The sequence below is a fragment of the Hyperolius riggenbachi genome, chromosome 10 (genome assembly GCF_040937935.1).
Source record: "Hyperolius riggenbachi isolate aHypRig1 chromosome 10, aHypRig1.pri, whole genome shotgun sequence".
NCBI lineage: Eukaryota > Metazoa > Chordata > Amphibia > Anura > Hyperoliidae > Hyperolius > Hyperolius riggenbachi.
In genome coordinates, this window is record NC_090655.1 from 31,190,366 (window position 1) to 31,218,055 (window position 27,690).

Below are 27,690 nucleotides of genomic sequence, written 5' to 3' on the forward strand. Positions count from 1 at the left end.
GTACCACCGAACCAGTTTCTACTTCCAGGATGGTGTCCGCCACTTCATCAGGGTCTTCTGCGGAAGTACTGGTGTTGATAGGCCCAGGAGATGCTGCGCTGCTGGTGCATGCCTCACCAAGAAAAATCAGATCAGCACCACTCTGCTGCCCTTGAGACTGATCTTCCGCCACCTGCAGTCCAGTGACATGGGGTGTGGTACGCCTGGCTCTAGCCGGGACCTCAACCTCGTCATCGGAACTATCGGTCTGAGAGCCACTGCTGTCTACAGGATCGTACTCTGAACCCGAAGATTCGTCGAATAAGTCGACCCAATCATCCTCATCCGACTGGTCCATGTACCTGTAGATGTCTTCATTGGAAAACCTCTTTTTTGCCATGGTGGCCTGCTAAATTTAGGAGGTATTCCTCTGAGACTACCCAGGAAAAGAGCACCTACCTAGCGAAAGGGAGTACTTGAGAGGTAGAAAGCTGTGGTCACTGAGTTTAGATAAAAAAAATCAAAACTGATGTTTACAGTGCCACAGCTTGTGTAGTGTTTTTTGCAGTGATCAGAAAAAAGAAATTTCTGTCACTGCGGTGGGGCGGGCTGAACGCAGTGCAGGCGAACGATCAGGTCTGATCGGGCAAACACTGCGTTTTTTTGTGGATCCTAGAGACCCTAATATAGATCTGACTGTGATCACTAATAATCACTTACAGATACTATATAGTACCAATGCTGATTAGCGACAGTGATGACGCTAATTAGTGACTGTGGTGCAGTGGGCTGAGCACTAACTGACACTAACAACCCTTTTGCTTAGATAACTGGCCTAACTGTTTGTTACCACTAGTGATACTAAAAAAGTTTTTAGATCACTAGGATAGTGATGGTGAGGGGGGGGGGGGGGGGGGGGGGTTGGGGATCAGAGAGCAATCACAAATAATCAAAAACAATCACGAGACAATTACAACACAATTACAGCAATCGGCGCAATCAAAGCCAATCACGGACCAATTGAATCCAATAACGTGACAATCAAAAACCAATTACGTGACAATTGAAGCCAATCACACGACAATCGATGCTAATCACAGGGCAAAACAGCCAATCAGTGGGCAATTGGCACAATCAAAACCAATTACGGGCAATTGAAGCCAATCACGCGACAATCGAAGCCCAATTACGTGACAATCGAAGCCAATCACACGACAATCGATGCCAATCACAGTGCAATTGAGACAATTGTAGCCAAACAAAGCACAATCAAGCCTTACAGACAGGAGATAAGATACACAATGGCAGGGGGGAGAATATACGCAATCAATGAACTAGGACGGTGTGGGGAGGATCGGAAGGGGTGGGGGGTGATCAGATACCCCTAAGGGGTAGTTGGGGGTCTAATCTGATGGATAGGAGTGACAGGTGGTGATAGATGGGTTATTGACGGGTGATAAGTGGGTGTTTACAGGGAAAAACAGATGTAAACAATGGACTGCTGATGTGATCAGGGGGGGGTGTCTCGGAGGGATCTGAAAGGGTGGGTGTGTGATCAGAAGCCCCTAATGGGCAGTTGGGGGTCTGATCTGATGGGGGGCAGTGGCAGGTGGTGACAAGGGATGATTGACAGGTGACGGATAGGTGATTGACAGCTGATCAGCGGGCAATTACAGGGAAGATAGATGCAGTATACGGGGGGAGGGGGGGGGGATCTGAAGGGGTGGGGGGTGATCAGATACCCCTAAGGGGCAGTTGGGGGTCTGATCTAATGGGGGGCAGTGACAGGTGGTGACAAGGGATGATTGACAGGTGACTGATAGGTGATTGGCAGCTGATCACTGGGGAGATAGACAGATGCAGGGGAGATAGATAGGTTCAGTATACAGGGGGGGGGGGGGTCGGGGGCAGATCTGGAGGTGTGGGGGGTGATCAGATACCCCTAAGGGGTAGTTGGGGGTCTGCTCTGATGGATAGGAGTGACAGGTGGTGACAGGGATTGATTGATGGGTGATATGGGGGTTGGTTGGGTCTGATCTGCGGGCTGCAGGGGGGTACAGGGGGGTGTCTGATGGGTGCTGCGGGTGATCGGGGGGTCTGTGGGGCTCCTAATGTGTGCGTGTGTGTGTGCTTACTGTGCCTGCTCTCCTCGCTGGTGGTCGATCGCTAAGTGTGACCACCAGCGGGAGGCAGGCAGTATAATACAGTTTGTTACGTAAACAAACTGTATTATACCTGTTCTATTGGCCGATTTGAATTTTTACAGCCCGCCGGTGCTGCTGATTGGCCAGCGGGCTGAAGTCACATGGGGGCCGAAGAGTGTGACGTAGCGATCGCGCGGCTACAGCCGCGCGATCGCTCGTTAATTAGGCTGCAGCCGGCGACGCAGTACTGCGTCGCTGGTCCTGCAGCTGCCACTTTGCCGACGCACGGTATAAGCGTGCGGTCGGCAAGTGGTTAAAGCAATCCCTAAACACTCAAAAAAAAAACGCTCTAGTGGGTTCCAGGCCTCAATCGCATCCACCATGTATTCCTCTAAAGAGTTTTCCCTAAGTTTAACTAAAGTCTTAAAAACTCTTTTTTTTTCCCGTTTAACCACTTCAGCCCTCAGTCGTTTTCACTTTATGAATCCGAGCAATGTTCACCTCCCATTCATTAGCCTATAACTTTATCACTACTTATGATAATGAACTGATCTACATCTTGTTTTTTTCCGCCACCAATTAGGCTTTCTTTTGCTAAGTGTTATCTTACTGTTAATTCATTTTAACAGTAAGAATAAGAAAAAACTGAAAAAAATCATTAGTTCTCAGTGTTCGGCCATTATAGTTTTAAAATGATACATGCCTCTATAATTAAAACCCACGTATTGTATTTGCCCATTTGTCCCGGTTATTACACCGTTTAAATTATGTCCCTATCACAATGTATAGCGACAATATTTTATTTGGAAATAAAAGTGAATTTTTTCCGTTTTGCATCCATCACTATTTACAAGCTCATAATAATAATAATAAAAAAAAAAAATAGAAATATTTCATCTTTACATAGATATTTAAAAAGTTTAGCCCCTTAGGTAAATATTTGTGGGGTTTTTTTTATTGTATTTTTTTTTATTATTAAACATTTTATTTGGGTATTTTTGGGAGGGGGGCATGTAAATAGTAATTTTTTTAACATAAATATATGTTTATTTTTTTTTTTTAATGTAGATGTAGTTTTACTTTTTGGCCACAAGATGGCAACCTTAGGTTTGTTTACATGATGTCACTCTAAGCGGGACATGTACGCTTAGGGGGACGTAGGAGGCAGAAAAAGCAAGGCTTCCGAGAGAAGCTGTCGCTTTTTTTGCGGGTAAGAGGAATCAGTGATCGGGCACCATGGCCCAATTCATTGATTCCTGGGCTAACGATCCGCGGCCGGGAGCGCGCGTGCATGCACCCGTTCGGCCGCAGGAGCGCACATGGCCTCCTGGACGTAGCTCTACGTCCAGGAGGAGAAAGTGGTTAAAGGACGACTGAAGCGAGAGGGATATGAAAGCTGACATATTAACTTCCTTTTAAACAATACCACTTGCCTGGCAGCCTTGCTGACCCTCTGCTTCTAATACTTTTAGCCATAGACACTGAACAAGCATGCAGCAGATCAGGTGTTTCTGCCATTATTGTCAGAGTTGACAAGATTAGCTGCATGCTTGTTTCTGGTGTTATTCAGACACAACTGCAACCAAATAGATCAGCAGGGCTGCCAGGCAACTGGTATTGTTTAGATGGAAACAAATATGGCATCCTCCATATTATTCTTCTCACTTCAGTTGTTCTTTAACACCACTTCACAGACACACATGCTTACACACCTACACAATCTAAGGTTCCTGACACCCCTCAAAATCCCCTTATATGGAGTTCACAGCTATATAGCATCCTCTCTTGAGCTAATCACTCTGCTCTTCTCTACATCAGCTTTATGCTGTCAGGATGCTAACCCAATCCCCTCCCTCCTTCCTACTGGCTGCTACCTCTCCTCCACTGCATTGTCATGCTTCCTGTCTGTACCTCCTTCAATAGCAAACAATGAAAAGAGGTTGGTGACAAAAAACAAATCTCACTGTGGCCATCTTGTGGCCAAATAGTAAAACTACATCTACATACATTTTTTAATAAAACAAACCCACATTATTACATTTTTAATGGAAAAAAATACAATAAAAATAAAACCAAAAGCATAAATAGTTACCTAAGGGTCTGAACTTTTTAAATATGCCTGTGAAGAGGGTATATTACGAACATTTTTTAAATCATAAGCTTGTAAATAGTGATGGATGCAAAACTGAAAAAAATGAAGCTTTATTTCTAAGAAGCTAAACTTTTTAAATATCTATGTAAAGATGAAATATTTCTATTTTTTTTTTTTATTATTATAAGCTTGTAAATAGTGATGGATGCAAAATGGAAAAAAAATGCACTTTTATTTCTAAATAAAATATTGGCGCCATACACTGTGATAGGGACAAAATTTAAATGGTGTAATAACCGAGACAAATGGGCAAATAAAAAACATAGGTTTTAATTATGGTAGCATGTATTATTTTAAAGCTATAATTGCCGAAAACTGAGAAATATTGATTTTTTTCCATATTTTTCTCAATATTCTTGTGAAAATACATTTACAAAAAAATAATTTTTAGCAAAATGTACCACACAAAGAAAGCCTAATTGGTGGCAGAAAAAACAAGATATAGATCAATTCATTGTGATAAGTAGGGATAAAGTTATTGGCGAATGAATAGGAGGTGAAAATTGCTCTGTTAAATAAAGTGAAAAATCCCCGCGGGCTGAAATGTTTTAGTAATGAATAGGGGTGCAGATTAGGGCCCTTTTAACTTTGTCTATAGTTTGGTTATCACAGTGCAACTTAAGACTGGCAGTAGTCAAGTGTGCTGGAGTAGCCACTACCAGGCTTCCCACACCTGGTCTGCTAGTTCACAATTCCTCTGTGGAGTGCCTCCTTCATAACTATATTGTAACTATATTGTGCAACTTAAAGGATACCGGAGGTGACGTGGCATGATGAGATAGAAATGGGTATGTACAGTGCCTAGCACACAAATAACTATGCTGTGTTCCTTTTTTTACTTTCTCTGCCTGAAAGAGTTAAATATCAGGTATGTAAGTGGCTGACTCAGTCCTGACAGGAATTGACAACAGTGTGACCCTCACTGATAAGAAATCCCACCTATAAAACACTTTCCTAGCAGAAAATGGCTTCTGAGATAAAAAGGGTCAATAGTTCATCGATTTTTAGCTCTGGCATACTTCAATGAATGTGTCATTGAGCAAAAACAATAAAACAGTTAAAACTTAAAAGTAGATTTAAACATAAAATAAAACTGTGGAATAGCTTTAAAAAAACATCATTTTTAGGAGAAGGAAGATAGATACAATCGTTTACTTCATTAGTTTATTTTCTCCTCTGGTGTCCTTTAAGAATGCACAGGGACTTGTGCGATAATGTACATTCTGAAATAAGCAAGTGTGAAGAACCACCAAAGTTATAGGACTGCATTTTTTAACCAGGGGTGCAACTGCAAGTCAAGGGGCCCCCAACACCCCCATCCCCCTCCTCCTCCTGTGATGACCTCCATGGCTTTGCCCCAGTAGTTACACCTCTGCATCTAACCTCTCTATCATCCGCACCCGTCTTGCTATCACGCTATCTCGAGAGCTTGCACTCTTTTCTGGTGTTTATAACATACAGAATGCTGAGGAATCAGAGTTTTCAATCAGATTATCAAGCAGGTCACTGCGGCCTGAAGGACTTGCGTGGCAACTGCTTCTACAAATCAGTGGGTGTGATAGCAGCTATCACGCTGGCAGAGCAGCTCTGTGCCTGCAGCCAGCAGAGTGTAAATTGTTGTAACGGCGACAGACCTGGAAAAGTACAGTGTAAACTCCTCTCATCGTGGCAGCGCATGACCTCTTTGCACCATATCCAGGTTCTGCTGGTGGCAAACTTAAAGAGGAACTGTAGCCAAAAGGGCAAACAAAAAATAAATACATTGCAAAGTGAGTAGTTAAATAGAAGAGAGATCAGGAAATGATTGATTTTGGCCATGTTATTTGTTATATGTTCATGTTGTTTGATCCACATTCAGCCTGCACGTCATCCTCTTTACTACTGGCAGACATGAAAAAAAAAACAGTACCATAGACTAAATACACACCGTACAATATTGTGTTATGCTGGGAATACACGGCCCAATTCTGAGCTATTTAGATGGCTCGATAGATACCGTTTTTTTGGACTATAAGATGCTCCTTACCATGAGAAGCACCTAGATTTAGAGGACAAAAACCAGGGAAACAATATATACTAAACCTGGTGCATCTATGATGAAGGGACATCTTGCGGATTATGCCCCCTTTTGTACCTCTTGTGTCTCCTTGTGTCCTCCTTAGTCCTCCTTGTGTCCTCCTCTATGCCCCTTTGTGTCCCCGTGTCCTCCGTTTTTGTCCCCCCGTGTGTCCTCCTCTGCATGGGCGACATTGCGGTGGGATGGAAGTTCATATTGGCGTTCACAAGTTAGGAACAACCAGTTTTGGGGGAGAAAAAGTGAGTCTTGTAGTCAAAACAATACAGTAATTTCCGACACTCCGATCTCCCGCCCAATCGTTTCGCCGCTCGATTCTGCATTGAGGACAATGGAAAAAGATAAGAAAAACGAGCGGAAGATAAGAGAATCGCCTGCAGAATCGAGCGGGTGAATAGAGCGGCAAAATCGAGCCGAGTATGCCCAGCATTAGATTATTTTCTGTAGAGACTGGTCATTATCTCTGGTGCATTGTCTTCTGGTCATCTCCTGCTGAGTAGAACAATGCCTAATTGCTCGGCAGATAGAGGGTTAGATAGATACTTTCCAACATGTTGGAAAAAATCTATCTGGCAGGTAAATCTAAAGGGGCCCATACACCTAACGATTTTCCCGCCGATATACAGCCGTTTCGATCACAGTGATCGAAACGGCTGTAAAATCGCCCCGCACGCCGCTGACAGAACGATCGATTTCCGTCCGCAGTCGATCGTTCCCGTCGATTCCCGTCGCCCCATCCGTGCGGAAGATTTTCCTCGGTCTCTGGCGGGTCGGTAGTGCGTCGTTAGCGGCATTCGAATGCCCGACGACCTACGCAATGCAGCGGGCATACATTACCTGCTCCGGCCGGCGCGAGTCCCCTGGTCTCTGTGGTCTTCTTCTCGCTCCGGGCCGTTCCTGCTACACAGAACTTCCTTTCCCGGCAGGAAGTTTAAACAGTAGAGCGCCCTCTACTGTTTAAACTTCCCCTGGACAGGAAGTTCCGGAGCCCGGAGCGAGAAGAAAACCGCAGAGACCAGGGGACTCGCCGGGGGGGGGGGGGGGGGGGGGTTGTAGGCAGCAGCTCCACAGATTGTGATCGGTTTCAGGCTGAAATCGATTCACAATCTGTTTGCAGTAAAGGTGTCCATACAATCCCTCTCTGATCAGATTCGATCAGAGAGGGCTCTATCTGTCGAATCTGATGGCATATCGACCAGTGTATGGCCACCTTAACAGAAAATTGTATGGTGTGTACCTAGCATAAAGCCCCCTCTACACCATTCAATTCCAGGCGTCATCGATCAAATTCGATTAGATCAAATTTAATCCCAATCGGGATTCGACCGATTTTGGCTAGTTTTCAATGCAAATCTATCACACGATCAATCGAATCCTGATCGGACATGTCGGATTTAATCGATCTGATTGAATTTGATCCAATCGAATTTGATCGATCGCGCCTGCAATTGAATGGTATAGAGGGGGCTTTATGCTAGGTACACACCATACAAATTGTATGGTGTGTACCTAGCATTAGATAGATGGTTCGATATTATTTTCTAGTTTCAAATAGTTTTATTGACAAAAAGTCAGAATATAAACATACAAACGGCAAAGACACGTCCCAGTGGGACATTATCTAGTAAACAGGTAAATAATACATGTAAAAAAAAATACATTATTATCATATGGTGCATAGCCAGAATATGGCAAAGTACATAGTTAGGTAAAGATCAGTATATTCCAGACACAGTACAACCTTAGACATTATACCTAGTGGACATAAATGGTCAAAAAGTTCTCTTGGATAGAAGGGGGATTAAATAGATAGGGATATAGCCTCTAGGCCTCCCTCACCATGGCCCATATGCAATTAACTTTTTCACCTGAGTTATCTCCTAGGAGATAATTTTCATCTTCTCTTTAAACTAACTTTACAGCATTTTAAAATTGACAAAGTACCCAAAAGTTAGTGAAAAGTTACTATCAAATTTATCTTGAGTATCTTCTTACTTGCTGGTGGCTTAAAAGGCATTTTATGACAAGTTGTGAAAATATCACCAAGGAGAAAACTCAGGAGAAAAAGTGAATTGCATATGGGCCCATGTGTAGTAAGCCAAGGCTGTCTGGTTTTTGAAAAAACTTCAAAGGAATCATTGGTAATTGCTATGAGTTTATCTGTAATGATAGTTTTAGTTGAATTTATAGATCGGGTAGGTTGTTTCCATCGTCTCGCTATATGGAGCCTGGCAGCCTTGGCTATGTGCTGAGCCAATCTATGCTGCGGGTATTTCCAGCCAAGGGGTTTATTTCCCAAAAGGAGCATTAATGGGTCTGGAGGGATAGATTTGTCCAGTGCTGGATTTATAAAGGTAGACATTTTTAACTAAAAGTTTTTAATAACAGGACAAAACCAGTAGATATGAGCATATGTTGCGATATGATTTTCGATCGTTTTTCTGGTCGATTTCTCATAGAAGTGAGTAGAAATAGATAAGAAAAGATAAGAGAATCGAGTGAGAAATCAAATCTAAAATCGATCGTACGGAAAATCGGCTGAAAAATCGTGTGTACCTAGCAGAAATAGTTGGATTTTTTTTAAACAGATCTACATATTTCCCACAATGCAACAAGGCTCCCACAGTGTGATGTTAGGACCTAGGTTCTGACATCACACTGTGGGAGGGGTTACGCCACAATATCAGCGGTACAGACCCCCCCCCCCTGATGATCTATTCGAGAAAAGGAATAGATTTCTCATGTAAAAGGGGTATTTGCTACAGATTTGGATGAATTTTAATCCTTGGCTACAGTTCCTCTTTCACACTTTCCTGCCAGCAGACTTTCTATAGGCAGCTCTATACTCTACTACTGAAGTTCATAAACCCTATCATCAGAAGGAAATGCCCAGAAGTTTGACTCTTAAAGTGGACCCAAATTAAAAATACAAGATTTCAGAAATAAAATATATTTTCTAAATTCTAATCATAAATAGCAGCCTTTTTCAGCTGCATGATGACAAATATAATATATAAAAATGTATTGGAGGAACCCCTCCCTTCCTTTCATATTGCTGAGATTTTTCTGGCAAACTGGTGGAGGAGATAAAAAAACAAAAACAAAACACAGGCTGCTACTGATGATGTCACAGGGGAGGTGATCTCAGCTTGTGTGAGATTTCACATAGATGACGCCCCTGTGAGGGAGGGTAGCTGATGACAAACACACCCATCATCTAAAACCTCTTACTAAGCTCAGAAGTAATGGCTGCCACCTGTATAGCCCTAGTTATGAAAAGAGAAGGGTGAAAAACATGCACTGAAATGCTCATAGGCTTGAAGGAGTGTTTATTTATCTTTGTATGTGTCAGAGTGGTGCAACTAAATATTTTGAATTAAATGTTTGGTTCCGCTTGAATATGTCCACAGGGTGCTGGTTATATGGTTCTAAGGACGGATGTGTCTCTAGTGATTGTTTTCAAGTCTTTAGAGGTTTTCTCTATAGTCACTGAGTAAAGCCTCATACACTTGTTAGATTTTACTCAGCTAAAACAATGGTTTGTGACTGTGATTTGCAGCGGTAATACTTATAATTTGCTGGATCGTCCAATTGTACTATATGCAAACTATATATGTATTTATGGTCCACCACTGTTATCTGTATTGTACTTAAACTGTTACGTACCGCCCAACTTTTTGAGATAAGAAAGAGGGACAATTTAAGGCACACCCCTGCCTCACCTCTAATCACGCCCATGCCACACTGTCACTGATAACAGAATTCAGAAGCAAAAGACAAAGTTTTAAAAGTCAGAGCACACTGGTCCTCTGTATCATCATTTGTTATCCTCCATGTCCCGCCCATGAGACCATCGGCACCAGTTAGCAAAAGTAGCAGCAGGTGGCTTTGATTGGCTGGTCTGATGCCAGCACCCCTGCCTGATTGGTCATGTGCCAAAGCTACCCCTCTGAGTGGCAATGGTGATCTTTTGCTGTTAATGGGGTTGTATCCAGGAAACATGCCCAATGATGTTATAGGGAAGGGCAGCAGATGCCACCGGCCGAATGATGACGGGGATGCATGGATGAGGAAGGGTAGTGTGTGTACAAGGAAGGTGGGCGAAAGAGCAGAAAGGAGGCAGGCACCAGGTGGTCCAACCTGTTTGACCAAACACCGCCCCCTAGATTTTGCTGCCTAATTAGCATGATTCAAGGGGATTCATGGTAGGTCCACTCCCGAGTATGTGGAGGGTTTCGACAAAAACCTGACCAGTTGTAGACATGCACGCAAATGTTTATTACCAATAAAAAGGAAAGGTATGCAAAATGGACAGTTTACAGAATTCTCATTGATAACCAACTTTTTTCAACATTATCACAATATGTTCCCCTTTATGAAAGACAGTATTTTCCAGGCACCCCAGCAGCGTGTAACATCATATGGGAGTGTCAGGAGTGTCGGTGTTCAAACCGTTGTTTTAGTTTTTGAAATCCATAGGCCTGGGGCCCGCAGGAGTTGTTTCAGCCCTGCTTTGCAATCACCAGCGATTCCAAAAACACTAGGCCAGTTTTTTTTTAACTGGGTGCTTGGGCACCCATGTGCGCGTCAAGCAACTCCCAGGGGTGCCTCGGCATTCATCCCCATCAGATAATGCACCTTCAACTGATTATTATTATTAATATTTATTGCATTCATAAAGCGCCAACTTATTACGCAGCGCTGGATAATAAATACAATCAATGAGGTCAGTGAGCAATTGGAAGGGGGATGCGACTTTATGGGGGTCACTGACTACTTGAAGGGAAAATGTGGCCTGATCAGCATCACTAGCTACCTGGGGGGGGGGTGCTTACCGGCTTCTTGGAGGGGGGCTGATGACTATTAAGGATCACTAGCTACTTGGAGGTGGGAGAACGCTGCCTGATAAAGGTCATAACAGCATTGCGATTTACCCCAAATCAAGTTTGCGCTCCAATACAAAAGTACAAAGTCCTATGTAAGAAGCCCCTGGGAAACTAATTGCACATGTTGAGAACATAGACTGTATATGTTCCCTGCTAATTCTTCCTTTCTTCTTGCACTTCTAGATGGTACAAACTGGAATCCAAGCAAGGAAAGAGAAACAAACCGAGAGGAGACCTGAAAGTCAACATCCAGTTCATGAGAAACAATATGACGGCCAGCATGTTTGACCTCTCCATGAAAGATAAAACACGCTCTCCGTTCTCCCGTCTGAAGGACAAGATGAAAGGTAGGAAGGCGGATGGATCGGACACCTCTTCAGCCATCGTACCCAGCACAAGTGATCTTCACGGCACGCGATTCTCAGATGGCTCCGAAATCCAGACCAAGAGTAAACCCAAGAAACCATTCCTCCTGGGGCCTCAGCGCCTGTCTTCTGCCCATTCCATGTCTGATTTAATTGTTCCTCCTTCCTCGAGGCTGAGCTCTGGCAAACAGACGTTAGACTCCATCAGCTCAGCAGAAGAGACCGGTGAGTGCACTTTCTTTACATCATCTTCATTGCTGGTCCTCAGATTATTTCCCAACAATCCCGACACTGAAAATGCTCATTAAAGCAAACATGAAGTGAGTCCCTTCTCCAATACCTTATTCCACTGCTGTCCCCCGTTCAAATCTGGCACATGCGAGACTCCTCGGCGGGCGGCTCCATACTGCGCAGGTGGAGTACAAAGCTGCTCATCGTTGGAAGTACTTGGAAGGACACAGGTACTTCTCCAAAACCTTAACAAAAAGTCCTGAAGATGGGGGACAGCATTGGAATGGGAGGCTGTACAGAGGACCGGGAAGGCTTTATGGGATCCTTCTCTCTAAAAATGATTGTATCTGACATTTGTTTAAATCTCACTTCAGGGTCACTTTAAGCGCTGTGAAGGATGGTGGTATTTTATAAGAAAGGCTAAGTATTTTTTAACGCAAACTTGAAATAAACCTTTCTCTGCACAGACTTCGCCCTATGATATTCCATGTACCTAAATTACATCATTTTAATGATGCACGAGTTGATCTCACTTTGGTCTGCAGTACTGGTGTTTGTTTGTTTTCATCGCCATCCAATCAATTTGACTGCATTTAGCTGGAATTGAGCAGACAGTATGTCTCTGAACACCTCGAAATTAATTTGGCTGCTTTTGTACTGTGTCGCATGGACCTAACTGTACTTGCCTAAGAAGAGAGAAGCCCCTGGATCCTATAGAGCAGGGGTCCCCAACCACCGGGCCGCGGCCCACTGCCGGTCCGTTGGCAGTTTCCAGCTGGGCCGCGGCGGGTCTGTCATCTTGCCCCCCGCGGCCGCCACTTCTGTTACTTTATGAGCGGGCGGCCGCTTCCGGATTCCCCCATGCGCCGCTCTCCTTCATGAAGTACTATCTCCTCCTATTACAACAGCGCGTCTTGCGTCTGCTGTAAGGAGGGAAGGAGGCGGGGCAGCGGTTCCCATGGTAGCATACAGGAAGTTGCTGCCCCGCCTCCTTCCCTCCTTACAGCAGACGCAAGACGCGCTGCTGTTATAGGAGGAGATAGTACTTCATGAAGGAGAGCGGCGCATGGGGGAATCCGGAAGCGGCCGCCCGCCCGCTCATAAGGTAACAGAAGCGGCGGCCGCTGGGCACCACCTACGCATACTGGGCACTATACTAGCCATGCTGGGCACTATACTAGCCATGCTGGGCACTATACTAGCCATGCTGGGCACTATACTAGCCATGCTGGGCACTATACTAGCCATGCTGGGGCACTATACTAGCCATGCTGGGGCACTATACTAGCCATGCTGGGGCACTATACTAGCCATGCTGGGGCACTATACTAGCCATGCTGGGGCACTATACTAGCCATGCTGGGGTAACCATACTAGCCATGCTGATCACTTTACTAGCCATACTGGGGCACTATACTAGCTATACTGGGGTAACTATACTAGCCTAGCCATGCTGGGCACTTTACTAGCCATACTGGGGCACTATACTGGGCACTTTACTAGCTATACTGGGCACTTTACTAGCTATACTGGGGCACTACCTACCCATACTGGACACTATATTAGCTATACTGGGCGCTATACTAGGGCACTACCGATCCATACTGGGACTATACTAGCTATACTGGTCACAATACTAGCTATACTGGGGCACTATACTAGCTATACTGGGGCACTATACTAGCTATACTGGGGCACTATACTAGCTACACTGGGGTAACTATACTAGCCATACTGGGGCAACTAAACTCCCTATACTGAGGCAACTATCCTAGCTATGCCGCCGCACCCCAGCCCCTCCCCCCTTCACCCGCTGCGCACGACACTGTCGACTAGGTCGCGCACGCAATAACACACACCCCCCCCCCCCCCCTGGCCTCGGAGAAAAATGTGGTCAGTAAGTGGTCCCCGGGCCGGAAAAGGTTGGGGACCCCTGCTATAGAGGCTTCTAGCGGCGTCCTCCGGTCCCCCGTTGCCGCTTGCGGACCCTCTAAAGATTACCGACAAGGGCCTATTGGTAATTTGATTGGGGCCGCACTCCTCTTCAAGCATGAGCGCGGCCATACTGTTTATGTGCAGGTACTTCTGCGCCTGCCCAGTAAGCCGAAGCCACTTGTACCAGAAGAAGAGTGCTGCTGGCGGGTCCTGGCAAGTGGCAGGAGAAGTGAGGAGGTCCCAGAAAGCCTCAGCCTCTAAGATCCAGAGGCTTACCTCTCCTTAAATAAGTTTTGGGTTCTCTCTAAGAACACCAACATTTTATAGTTGAACCTGTCTGCACAATCACACTTCAGAAGAACTAATAGTTCATGCCAGTGTTACCAAACCACAGTCTTCTTAGCCAAGTAGTCTTTGTTTCTTGCCGCATATAGAAAACATTCTCCGTATGCCTGGTTACCACAGGAAGTCACATAGGAGAGCTCTGAACAGAGGCACTGATGTGTTGAAGGACAGGTGTTATGTTCTTTTATGTATGTCATTATGACTGTAGATACCATCACCTTCCTTTCTCAAAAGCCATTTCTGTCTTCTAGGACTCAAGTCACCCCACAGAAGAACAATGAGTGTAGACACCTCCAAAGATGGCCAACCAGAGAGCAGCGAGCCCAAAAAGGAGCACAGCGCCAGAGCCATTCCTGAGGCAGTTCTGACTGGCTCTATTCCTCAGAAATTCGCCACCCTTCCCAGGCAGTGGGCTCCCGGCGATGATCGCGCAGAGGCCTGGGACAACTCTGGCAGCGGTACAGCAGCAGGAGTTTACGCTAAAACACTAGAGGGCAGGAAAGATGGGAAGAAGAAAGACAAATTCAGCCTGTTTGACAGAGTAACCGGGAAAAAAGATGCCAAAAGGTCAGATAGAAACAGTCAAGAGATTTCTGATTGGAGTCTGGACAGCCAAGCACAGTCGGTCACCTATGAGTCCACCAATCCCTTCCGGGTGGGGAGCCATCCGCCGGAGCTCCGGTAACTATATTATCTTCCTGTCTGACTTGCCAATCGCCTCTCACACAACACAATGAGAAGGCATTCTGCATATAGACACACCGCCCTGTTGTACGTGACGGGATTTACTGTCTCGGGCCCCCTCAGCCTCCAGTAATGGGTTATTGTGCGCTACAAGACGATCCGCACAACTAATCAGCTGATGTGAAAATTTCTCAATTTGCAACTGGCGACAGGTGTGAATGTAGAAAGTGCCTTTAATTTGAATGTGTCGTCAGAGCTGCGATGGAGAACCTAGAAAAGTTATTAGCAAGGTCGCTGGGGACAGGGAATGGGTAATTAGACGGACCCTGGGAGATGGAGTTTAGGTAATTAAGGCAGTTTGTAGCACTGGACACTGTATTTGATAGGAATAATGCTATGTCACCGCATATGAGGGTGTTTTTTTATTTAACACATAGAGGACCTAGAGCAGCATTTGTCTGCTGTTGTGTGCATCAGAGCCCCTGAGCACAAGTAGAGGCAGTATAAAACTTTTATTATTATTATAAGTGGTCTTTACTATATATGGATCATACAAAGATACTGGTGTCACCGCTACATAGTAGAATAGGATAACAGTATCATTAATGTATTGCTGAATGAAGTAGATACTAGTAGAAGACAAGACACACAACATTCATATCACCCTTTTCTCCTAGTGGACTCAAAGCGTTCAGGGCTGCAGTAAGGGCCCGTTTCCACTAGAGCGAATCTGCATGCGGTTTCTGCATGCAGATTCGCATAACCAATACAAGTGGATGGGGCTGGTTCCACTTGTCAGGAATTCTGTGCGGTCTGCTGTGCAGAAAAAATCTGCACGGCAGAGCCGTCAGAATTCACATGCCGCACACCCGCACGCGAATCGCCGGTAATATAATTTAATAGGAAAACCGCAAGCGTTTTTGTCTTGCGATTTTACATGCGTTTTCGTGTACATTGTCGCTTAAAGGGAACCAGAGGCCCCAGAAAGAAGATTTTATACATACCTGGGGCTTCCTCCAACCCCATACGCACGGATCGCTCCCACGCCGCCCTCCTCCGCTTCCTGTATCCGGCGGTAACGGGTCCCGCAGTTTCGGCCAGTCGGCGGCAGCACGCGGACAATTGTCTGCATCACAGGGGCTCCCGGCATATCCGTACGCGTGCAGCTGCATACTGCGCAGCTGCACGCGTAAGGGTATGGAGGGAGCCCCTGCTCATGCGGACATTTGGCCACGTCCGCCGGAAGTGACGGGACCCGGTACCGGCGATCCAGGAAGCGGAGGCTGGCGGCGTGGGAGCGATGCAGGCTTATGGGGCTGGAAGAAGCCCCAGGTATGTATAAAATCTTTTTTTTTCTTTTTACGATTCCGGCGTCTCTGGTTCCCTTTAAAAACCCATGTCAATGCTTTCCGGCATTGACATGGTTGAAATCGCATAGAGCAAACCGCAAGCGAAATCGCGTGAAAAAACGCATGGAAACGCAAACGAATCCGCACCCGCATGCGGATTCGTTGATGCGTTTTCCGCAACGGTATCACAACGCACAAGTGGAAACGGGACCCAAGGGTTCGCTCCACCAGGAGCACTAGGGAGCCTTGCCCTAAGAGTCCTTACTGTTTTACTGTTTTACGTACTGGCTTGACCTGATTTTCGAACCCTGGTCAAAACGCAACAAATTAGAAATGTTATATGTTTGCACTATTGCACTGGGTTGCCTATTTTTAATGCAAATTGTCCTTTCTATAATGTATTCTGGATCTACAGTGTCACCAGTCACTAATTCTGAATCCTTCTATTATCTCCCCCAGCTCTCACCCGAGGCTGTCCTCATCTGATGTTTCTGTTCCAGCACATTTAGGAAGTGCCAGAGGTTCAGATGTGTATTCTGTGCGTCTGGGATCAGCGGTAAGTGCAAAGCATTGTGGGATAGCTTGGCCATAGACTTACTTTGCAAACAATATCACACTCTGTAAAAGTTCTTATGTATCCAGGTATCAGATGGTATATGTAAAGTACAGAATGAAACGGCTGCTCATCTCATTCATCTCTCTTCTTGCTCTTCCTCTCCTGCTCCTCTCTGCCAAGCTTTTCATTGTCTGCCAGTTAGCGAGAGTATCCAGTTCAAACAAAGCTCTCCACAATCCCTCACCCCTGTACATCTACTCGCTAGTTTCCATATACTAACCAAACCGCAAACTCAGTTCTGCCCAAGCTTCTTTTGTCCTCCTTTAGAAACACCTCACAATTTCATAAATAAGATTTCTTATATGCTTCACCCATCCCCTGGAATGCCCTTCCACAGCACATTCGTCGGTCTCCAACCTTTGAAATCTTTAAATTCTCCCTCAAAAATCACTTTTTTCTGACAAGCATACACTCTACCTTAGGCCATTCCCCATTTGACCTCTTGCCAAGTTGCACTCCTTACTAGATAACCTAAATACATATTGCCTGTATGTATACTGCAGACTTCCACACCTCTTGCTCCTCACATTCCTTTAGATTATAAGCTCGGAAGGATCAGGGCTCTCTCGCTTGCACTCCGGTTTATATTTTATTCATCACATTACATGTCGTAACCACCAATTCTGTATCTGTACCAGTGTCCATATTTGATGTAGATCATTGTCTGTATCATGTACCCCATGTTTGTTTTTCTTACTTTGTACACCGCCACGGAATATGTTGGCACTTTATGAATCAATAATAAGATTAATGTTATACCAGACATCTCGTCCCTCTAAGTTTAGGACTACATTAGCTATTTTATTCTCATGTAATCGATCACTTGGTTTGAATCCCATAAATGAAAATGAGAGCTGCTACATGCGCAATTATCAGTTGCACAATGAAGTGATTATCTCCCTCATTCAATCAAAGTGTAAGCAATTATTGCTCTCTGCTTAACTCCATAGATTTGAATGCGAAAGAAGATTATACAGGATATTTCCCATTTTAGGGCTATCCCTAGGAGATTAATCTCATGAGACTAATGTCCGGGACGCCTCCTGCAGTGTTGCCAAAGAACAATTTTATCTCTCAAAACTTTTATTCAATCTGCAAGATAAAATCTTGTCTATGAAGCCCATGGGAACCAAAAAAAAGAAAAGGTACCCACTAGTAGCAGCACCAAACCACTCCAAAAGATGTTGTGAAAAATCTGTATAAACTTTATTGCTGAACAATAAACAATTATGTAAAAATAATAATTTTATAAATTAATAATAAAATATTTTTTTAACATAATTGTTTATTGTTCACCAATAAAGTTTATACAGATTTTTGACAAAATCTTTTGGAGTGGTTTGGTGCTGCTACTAGTAGGTACCTTTTCTTTTTTGGTTGCTGTATATTGTTCATTGCCCATATAGCACATACCTCACCTTGTAATATAATTTATTCCTTTTATTAGTATTTATGATGGTGCTTGTCCACAATTGTTGTATTATATGAAGCCCATGGGAACAACCTCACTTCTGTTGAGGTGAAGGAAATACCCAAACGCTCTTATGTCCAAGCTCTATTTCCTCCAGCCAACAGTCGTCACATAACTGCATGGTAAAAAAGGAAATTTAGACTCACTTCAGTGTTTCTTTAAATTGCAACTATTAGCCATACTATGCCAGGAAAAAACACATATATAAGTAGATACTTGCTCTACTTGCATAACAGATGTATTGCACTGTCCAGGTTTTGATTTCAGTGTATTTTATATAGTGAAATGGCCAGAATTCTGTCCATGTCAGGGGCCATCTTGGGTCCTATAGGCTTCGGCATCCACCTCCCCCGCATCCCCCCTTGCATCTCCTCTCCTCCCCGCACTATTATAGAGCTTAGCGGGGAGGAATAAAGGCAGTGGACGCAGACTCATCTGCTCATGGTGGCATTGGAGTTCCCGTCTATATACTCTGCAGTTCTGCCGCTCACTGAGTAATAGTGCAGGGAGGAGAGGAGATGCGAGGGGAGATGCGAGGGGGGATATGGGGCAAGGGCGGATACGGCAGGAGTGCGGAGAGGGGCACACAACAGGGGGGCGGGGCGAGATCCGTGGCGAAGGACAGCTTCTGGCCCCCCTCCCTGCGTCCTAGCAGCTGCAAGCAGGCTCGGACAGAGCCGCCGAACCACCGACGGTCCCATCGGTGGGCCCCGACTGCCCCTCCTCCTGGGGGCCCCTAGAAGGCGTGCGCTGCATGGGAGAGCCGGGGAGGGCAGCCCGACTGTTTTTTTTTTTTTTATGTCCCTTAAAAAAAACTATTTTCCCCGGGGGGGCCCCCTCCTATCCTCCCCCTCCCTCACCTCGGAGGGCCCCCCTCCTGTTACGAGCGGCGGCGGCGGTTACAGCAAAGTTCCTGCGAGGTATAGCAGAAGATAGAGGTCCAGCTGCCTCCCGGGCTACGCTGTCTCCTCCTCTATGCCGCTCGCACTGCTTCCTGGTTTAGTGCGAGCGGCATAGAGGAGACAGCGACTGGGAGGCAGCTGGACCTCTATCTTCTGCTTTACCTCCCCGGAAGTTTGCTGTACCCGCCGGCGCCGCTCGTAACAGGAGGGGGCCCTCCGAGAGTCCGAGGTGAGGGAGGGGGAGGATAGGAGGGGGCCCCCGGGGAAAATAGTTTTTTTTAAGGGAAAAAAAACAGTCGGGCTGCCCTCCCCGCGGCTTGTAAGGAGGGGGGACACCCAGGTGAGGGGGAGCATAGGAGTCGGGGCCCCCACTGGCTACCCACTCGGCTACCTAACTGCCCACCCTCCCACCTGGCTACCTAACTGCCCACCCGGCTACCTATCTACCCACCCAGCTACCTATCTGCCTACCCTCCCACCCGGCTACCTATCTGCCCACCCGGCTACCTATCTACCCACCCGGCTACCTATCTACCCACCCAGCTACCTATCTGCCTACCCTCCCACCCGGCTACCTATCTGCCCACCCGGCTACCTATCTACCCACCCAGCTACCTATCTGCCTACCCTCCCACCCGGCTACCTAACTGCCCACCCGGCTACCTAACTGCCTACCTTCCCACCCGGCTACCTATCTACCCACCCGGCTACCTAACTGGCTGCCCACCCGGCTACCTATCTACCCACCCAGCTACCTATCTGCCTACCCTCCCACCCGGCTACCTAACTGCCCACCCGGCTACCTAACTGCCTACCCTCCCACCCGGCTACCCTTCTGCCTACCCTCCCACCCGGCTACCTAACTGCCTACCCTCCCACCCGGCTACCTATCTACCCACCCAGCTACCTATCTGCCTACCCTCCCACCCGGCTACCTAATTGCCCACCCGGCTACCTAACTGCCTACCCTCCCACCCGGCTACCTATCTGCCCACCCGGCTACCTATCTGCCCACCTGGATACCTATCTACCCACCCAGCTACCTATCTGCCCACCCGGCTACCTAACTGCCTACCCTCCCACCTGGCTACCTAACTGCCCACCCGGCTACCTATCTACCCACCCAGCTACCTATCTGCCTACCCTCCCACCCGGCTACCTATCTGCCCACCTGGCTACCTATCTACCCACCCGGCTACCTATCTGCCTACCCTCCCACCTGGCTACCTAACTGCCCACCCGGCTACCTAACTGCCCACCCAGCTACCTATCTGCCCACCTGGCTACCTAACTGCCTACCCTCCCACCCGGCTACCTAACTGCCCACCCAGCTACCTATCTGCCTACCCTCCCACCCGGCTACATAACTGCCTACCCGGCTACCTATCTGCCTACCATGCCATGGGCGTCCCTACATAGGGCAAAATGGGGCATGCACACTCCCCTGGCTAGCTGCTGCCCCCCCCCCTAGCTACCCGGACGTGGCTGGCCCGCCCGCCCTGGGGTGGCAGCGGAGAGAGAAAAGAAGCGGCAGGCACAGCGGCGCTGCCTGCCGCATCACTTAATTCTAAAGGGGGGAGCGAGAGAGGGGGAGCCCCAAGGTGAGGGAAGGGGGAGGGGGAAACGTCCTCCCTTCCCCACCGCTTCTCTTCTCTCTCCGCTGCCACTGAGGACACCTATAGATCTGGCTATTTAAACTGGGGACACCTATAGACCTGTCTATCTATACTGGGGGGCCCTGTCACTACCTAAACTAGGGGCTCCTGTCACTATATACACTGGGGGGGGGTCCCTGTCACTGCATACACTGGGGGGCTCCTGTCATACCTAAACTGGGGGTACCTGTCACTAACTGAACTGGGGGGGCGCCTGTCAATACCTGAACTGGGGGCACCTGTCACTACCTGAACTGGGGGGCACTGTCACTACCTAAACTGGGGGCACCTGTCACTACATACCCTGGGGGGCACCTGTCACTACAAACACTGGGGGCTCCTGTCACTACATACCCTGGGGGGCACCTGTTACTACCTTAACTGGGGGGCACCTGTCACTACAAACACTGGGGGCTCCTGTCACTACCTAAACTGGGGGGTATCTGTCACTAACTAAACTGGGGGGCTCCTGTCGCTACCTAAACTTGGGGGTCCTGTCACTACCTAAGCTGGGAGGCTCCTGGTGCTACCTAAACTAGGGTGCACCTGTCACTACCTAAACTATCCAGGCCAGCCCAGCATCACCACCAGCCAACCAGCCCAGAATCACTGTCAAAAAGGCCACAGCATCACCACCAACAGTCAGGCCAACATTTACTTCAACCAGCCAAGTACAGCCCAGCATCACCGCCAGGCCGGCCACAGCATCACCGCCAGGCCTTTCAGCCCACACATCATCCCCAATCCAGCCAAAAACAGTATTGCCTGGCACAGCAGCCAGTAGAGGAGAATTCAGAAGCCAGGTGAGAGGTGTCTACCATATTAAGTGGGCATTCTGCCTATTTATGTGAAATGCTGTTTATTTATGTGCCTCATGACTGCTGAATTTGTCTTGTTGGGGGCCTCATGGTTACTGAATTTGTCTTGTTGGGGGCCTCATGGTTACTGAATGTCTTGTTGGGGGCCTCATGATTGCTGAATTTGTCTTGTTGGGGGCCTCAAGATTGCTGAATTTGTCATGTTGTCATATTTGTCATATCTAACCTATGCTGAGGGAAACTATTCTGGCTACCTATATTAGCCCACTGCCTTACTGTTACAGTTACATTACAATTACCCCCCACCCATGTGATGTCATGTCCACACCCATTTTTTTTGTCGCTGCGCGCTTTGCTTTTTGGGGGGGGGGGGGGGGGTGTTGGTAAATTATCCGCACCGGGTGTCAAACACCCTAGCTACGCCACTGGAGGGGGGCACAGCTTGGAAGGGGGGGAATTGGGCACAGAGCGGCGGGGAGGGGGGGAAGCGTCCCCCCCTCCCTCACCTAGGGCCCCCCCCTTCCGCGCACCCCCCTCCTCAAGAAGTGCAGCCAGCAGCGAGCGGAGAATAGCTACAGAGATGATGCTATCTCCGCTCCGAGTCCGCATGCCGCTGCCCTGCTGGTCTCTGACTGTAGTGTGTGACGCTGTCCAATCACGTTCTCGCAGTACTTCCTGCTAGAGCGTGATTGGACAGCGTCACTACAGGAGACAGAGACCAGCAGGGCAGCAGCGGCATGCGGAGCGGAGCGGAGATAGCATCATCTGAAGCTGGTAAGCTATACTCCGCTCGCTGCTGGCTGCACTTCTCGAGGAGGGGGGTGCGCGGAAGGGGGGCCCTAGGTGAGGGAGGGGGGGAGGCTTCCCCGCTGATCTGTGCCCTCTGCCCCCCCTTCCAAGCTGGGGGGGACTTGCATTGTGTGGGGGTATCTCTGCCACCAACCTGATTGCATTGTGTGGGGGTATCTGCAGCCAACCTGATTGCATTGTGTGGGGGTATCTGCAGCCAAACTGATTGCATTTTGTGGGGGTATCTGCAGCCAAACTGATTGCATTTTGTGGGGGTATCTGCAGCCAAACTGATTGCATTTTGTGGGGGTATCTGCCATCAACCTGATTGCATTTTGTGGGGGTATCTGCCGTTAACCTGATTGCATTGTGTGGGGGTATCTGCCGTCAACCTGATTGCATTTTGTGGGGGTATCTGCCGTCAACCTGATTGCATTTTGTGGGGGTATCTGCCACCAACCTGATTGCATTGTGTGGGGGTATCTGCCGTCAACCTGATTGCATTTTGTGGGGGTATCTGCTGCAATTTGACTACTTGATGAATTATCATGAGGCATGTAACTACTTGAATATACAATGTATCTGGTCGGACCTAATCTCTGTGAATAACGCCGCTACTTATTTTGTGTTTTGTATTTTTTTTTTTTAAGTCTGCCCATGACTCATCATGACCACGCCGATGTTCCAGTGCATGGTGACACCCATTTAGTTTCGCATTTAGACATATCCCTATTGGAGACTGTCCTCAGAATTGCTCACAATCTATTCCCTACCATAAAGTCATGCAAAATTTCTAGAGTACATGTGTATGTGAGCCCAAAATGGGGGGGGGGGGGGGGGGAGGGAGGAGGAGGAGAGGGGGGTGGGCCCCTGGCTGAAACTTCCTCGGTGGGCCCTTGGTGTCCCAGTCCGACCCTGGCTGCAAGTGACCAAAAACAGCCGGCCAATCGGAGAGGAACAGTGGTGAGGGACAGAGGCTTCAGCCAATCAGGCTTAATTAGCATGCATTACAACTTCTCTTCTGCGGCAAGCGTACGAGAAAAGAGCGTAGGAGTATGGGGACTAAAAATCCATTGAAAAAAAAGTGAAATTGATTTAAAACTTTTGTATTGCCTTGTTAGCATCTGGTTTGTAATAGAGAATTGATTATGGGTTTTATGCCTGACAGTTACTCTTTCAAATAAAGCGACAGGGGAACAAGTTCTATTTAACTTACCTGTGGCTTCTTTTAGCCCCCATAACCTTACAGGCCCTTCAGTTTCCTCTCGATCTGCAATTTGCATCAGTGTGCCTCTGTGCCCTTTTATGAAATCTCGCTAACCACTATCACCGGTGACAGCCTGCAATGCATGCCTACGAATAAACAAGACACTAAGGCTACATTTCCACTTGAGCCAGCATCTGTCCAAAATTAGCATGGTCCATTGTATAAGTTATACTGCATAGAAAAACAGTCAAAATCCTAGGGCCAGGTATCGAACAATTTCCATACGAAGCTAGGGGGATAGTCAACACTCTGACCAAGGAGACCAGACCTTGAGAAAGTAGTCTTCTCTTTCATTAAGGGAAAAGGTGATCCTTTCCAGCAGATATATTTCCTGGTCCTTATTCTTGAGGGCTTCAATACTAAGGCAGAAGGACTTCCATTTTTTAGCTATAAAAGCTTTGGTGAAATTACAAAATTGGGTCATTAGGGCATTTTGGTATTTATCTTATGAAGAGGCTTTCCTACGGAAATGAGCAACCCATGGGTCTAGACTGGCAACTGGGCCTCGAACTTCTGAAACCAGCTGGAAGCACTCCTCCCAGAAGTGATGTACTGTTGGTCAACACCACCAGCAATGGGCCTGTTCTGCTTAGAGTTACAGCATTTTTTGCGGTTTGCTTTATAAAAGAAGCATTAGACTCCCTAAAACCTTTGGTTAGCATGGATACAAAAACAATACAAAGAATATTTATATAGCACTTTTCTCCTGACAGATTCAAAGCACCAGAGCTGCAGCCACTAGGGCACATTCAGTAGGCAGCAGAAGCGTTAGGGGGTCTTGTCCACTGAATAGGTGCTAGTTCACTGAACAGGGAGAGCAGAGATCCGAACCCTGGTCTACTATGTCAGAGGTAGAGCCCTTAACCATTACACTGTCTAGCCAGAGCATCACATGCAGCAGGCAACCTTTTCTCGATGCCAGGAATGCACTAACCCAGCTACAATCATCATACTTTTGATGGAAGTTACTTACAACAACAAAAAACCCCACAGAACTGACATTCTGTCTTCATTTTTACATCGTTAGCAATGTGCCGTAACAAGGTAACTGCTCTTCAATTAGAAGCGATGTGTGTGAAGTCGCTGTGCAGAACACAGCCAGCCCTAATCAGAGGTTGGAAGAGGAGAGACTCCTGGTGATGGTACAGCGCTTTCTTCTCTCCGCTGATAAATCTCACAGCTGCATAATTACTGTTGTGATGTTTCTGCTAGTCGGTGGGAGTTTACATATCTTTCTACACACCTGTGAGATGGAGTAATGCTCTGTACAGCTGGAGCATCGTTAGGGCATCATTAGCACTATAACTAGAGTAATAACATTTACACAAAGTGTGAGCTGATGCCTAAACTGTTCTCAGCTTACCTTCGAGCCGAGACCGGTATCGTCTGATAGAAACCATTGCGTCACAGAAATCCGGACACCTTTACGGCGACCTGATCTTCATCTAAACAGCAAGAATAAAGAAATGAGACAAGATTTTGCCAGAGGCAAAACTTTCTTATCACGAATCAGCGGGAGCTGCTGGAACCGGAGACTGAAGTTTGTAGTGCTGGTAAATTACACGGTTGTCGCAAAAATAATCTTACTATTTCAACTTGCGGCAACTCTGAACTTCTCTTATTAACAAATTCCATTGGACCTTCACTGCAACCATGGTTACAGTACTTGGTTTTATAGTACTTGTGTATTAGCCCTTCCACCTAACAGTAGATCAGCTAACGGCTGATTTGACGTGGCTGGGGACTTTAGCGTTAGGCATCAGAGGGCAAAGGTTAGTGTTAGGCAGCATCAGGGAGGAGAGGTTAGGCAGAGGAGAGGGAAAGTCTGTGTTAGGAATCTAAGAAGAGAGGTTAGTGTTGGGCACATAAGGGGTAGGTTAGTGTTAGGCAGAGGAGAGGAGGAGGTTAGTGTTAATTGTGTTAGTGTGAGGAGAGTGATTAGGTACAGGAGAGGGGGTGGTTAGTGTTAGGCAGAGGAGAGAGGAGGTTAGTGTTAGGCAGAGAGGGAGGAGGTACTAGGCAGAGGAAAGGGGGAAGGTTAGTCATTGGCACAGGTGAGGGGAGGTTAGTGTTGAGGAGAGCTGATGCCTAAATCAGTGATTAGATATGAGGGGAGGTGGTAGTGTTAGGCATTGGAGAGGGGCAGGTTAGTGTTAGGCAGAGGTGAAGGGAGGTTGGTGTTAGGTATTGGAGAGGGGAGGTTGGTGTTAGGTATTGGAGAGGGGAGGTTGGTGTTAGGTAGAGGAGAGGGGAGGTTAGTGTTGGGAAGAGGAGAGAGGAGGAAAGTGTTAAGCATTTGGGAGGAGCAGGTTAGTGTTAGGCAGAGGGGAGGATAGTGTTAGGCAGAGGAGAGAGGAGGTTAGTGTTAGGCAGAGGAAAGAGGAGGTTAGTGTTCGGCAGAGGAGAGGTTAGTGTTATGCATTGGAGAGGAGCAGGTTAGAGTTAGGCAGAGAAGTTAATATTAGGCACATAAGTATTGAGGTTAATGGCACAGGAGTGGAAAGAATAATGTTAAGTACAAGAGAAGTATTGCCCCAGGCATCGGATACACCACTCTTGGCGGTGAATGAGTTGAGATTATAAAAGCTTAGCAGTGGTGGCCCTGGCTCACTCACCTAAGGAAGCAATTAGCGGACCAAATTAAGTGAGGAGACGCTGCTGATGCGGCTTATGTACAATAAGCTGGACAACTTTTACGGGTCCATGTTGTGTGGAACCCAGATGTGAGTTTTACATATTTGAATGCTTATGGGATTTAGTGGACTTGATTTGAAGTGTTTTTTAAGGAGAATAAAGGAGTGTAGAATTGGGAATTATGTACTTAGATTATTTTTACATCTGCACACTGGGACATGTGCTATGGAGGATATACTGTCAGTGTTCAGGTGAAGAGGGTATTCGGCATGCTGCTTAACCCCTATGAAATGAAACATGTGCTGAGACTTTGTCATTTTGGTCAGTTGCAATTTGTTAGGCATAATGGTATACTAGAAGGTGGGCACTTGTGGCGTACTTCTTCATGAGCGCTCCACGCCAATTGGCGTGAACGGCCTTCTATGGGGCTAGCAGGAGAGCGCGCGCATCTCTGCTTAGAAGGCGGAGCTCCGCCTTCCGTCTCCCAGCGGCGGTCGCCGCTCAGAGACTGTTAGATGGCAAAACCGCCGTCTAAAATACCTGTACAGTGCTGCGGTCTAAGGCAGCGCTGTACTGGGGACAGCCGTGTGACACTGCTGTCCCCCTGGGGGACACAGAAGCGATCGGCAGTGATAGGCTGAAGCCTATCACAGCAGATCGCAGTGATAGGCTGACTGGGGTAGGGAGGGAAAATAATTAAAGAAATAAACATTTTTATAAAAAAATACCAAAATTATTTACAAAAAAAAAAAAAAAGAAGCGATCAGACCCCACCAACAGAGAGCTCTGTTGGTGGGGAGAAAAGGGTGGGGGAATCACTTATGTGCTGAGTTGCAGCTATGCCTTAAAGCTCCAGTGGCCCAATTGAAAAAAATGGCCTATTCTTTGGGGGGGGGGGGGGGGGGGTTAACACTGCGGTCCTCAAGTGGTTAAGCACTTGCGGTGCATCTCCTGTATCTGTACCCTGAAGAATGGTGCACTGAGTATTGCATTATAATTTAAATTCTGTTGCCCTTCATACAGCATGGATATGGAAAAACTGGGCAATAACAATTGATGGTGTGTACCATGGCTGCAGTCACCATCTGCAGAGGTCTTCGAATCCAGGGAGATTACATTTGTTAAAATTTCTACTTTTTCCCCATCTACAGGTGAAACTTAAAAAGTTAGAATATCATGCAAAGTGAGAAAAATCAAGCCTTTATTTGTTATAATTTTGATAATTATGGCTTGTGAAAAACCCAAAATCAAAGTCTCAGAACATTATTATATTGTGAAAATGTTCAATATTCCAGGCTCAAAATGTCACTCTAATCGGCTAATTAATTAAAAACACCTGCAAAGGGTTCCTATTTCATACATTATGCTGCATACACACTTGAGATAAAAGTCTT

General features: G+C 46.8%; 1 protein-coding gene across 3 annotated transcripts in view; it reads left to right on the forward strand.

Moving 5' to 3' along the window:
* The window catches only part of RAB11FIP2 (RAB11 family interacting protein 2), an 88,302-nt gene that overhangs the window by 51,467 nt on the left and 9,145 nt on the right, over window positions 1-27,690 (forward strand). For all 3 annotated transcript variants that reach the window (XM_068255274.1, XM_068255275.1, XM_068255273.1), the window contains 3 exons: window positions 11,419-11,825; window positions 14,363-14,792; window positions 16,604-16,700. In XM_068255274.1, the coding sequence (XP_068111375.1) occupies window positions 11,419-11,825; window positions 14,363-14,792; window positions 16,604-16,700 (934 nt within the window). The remainder of the gene's footprint in view (window positions 1-11,418; window positions 11,826-14,362; window positions 14,793-16,603; window positions 16,701-27,690) is intronic.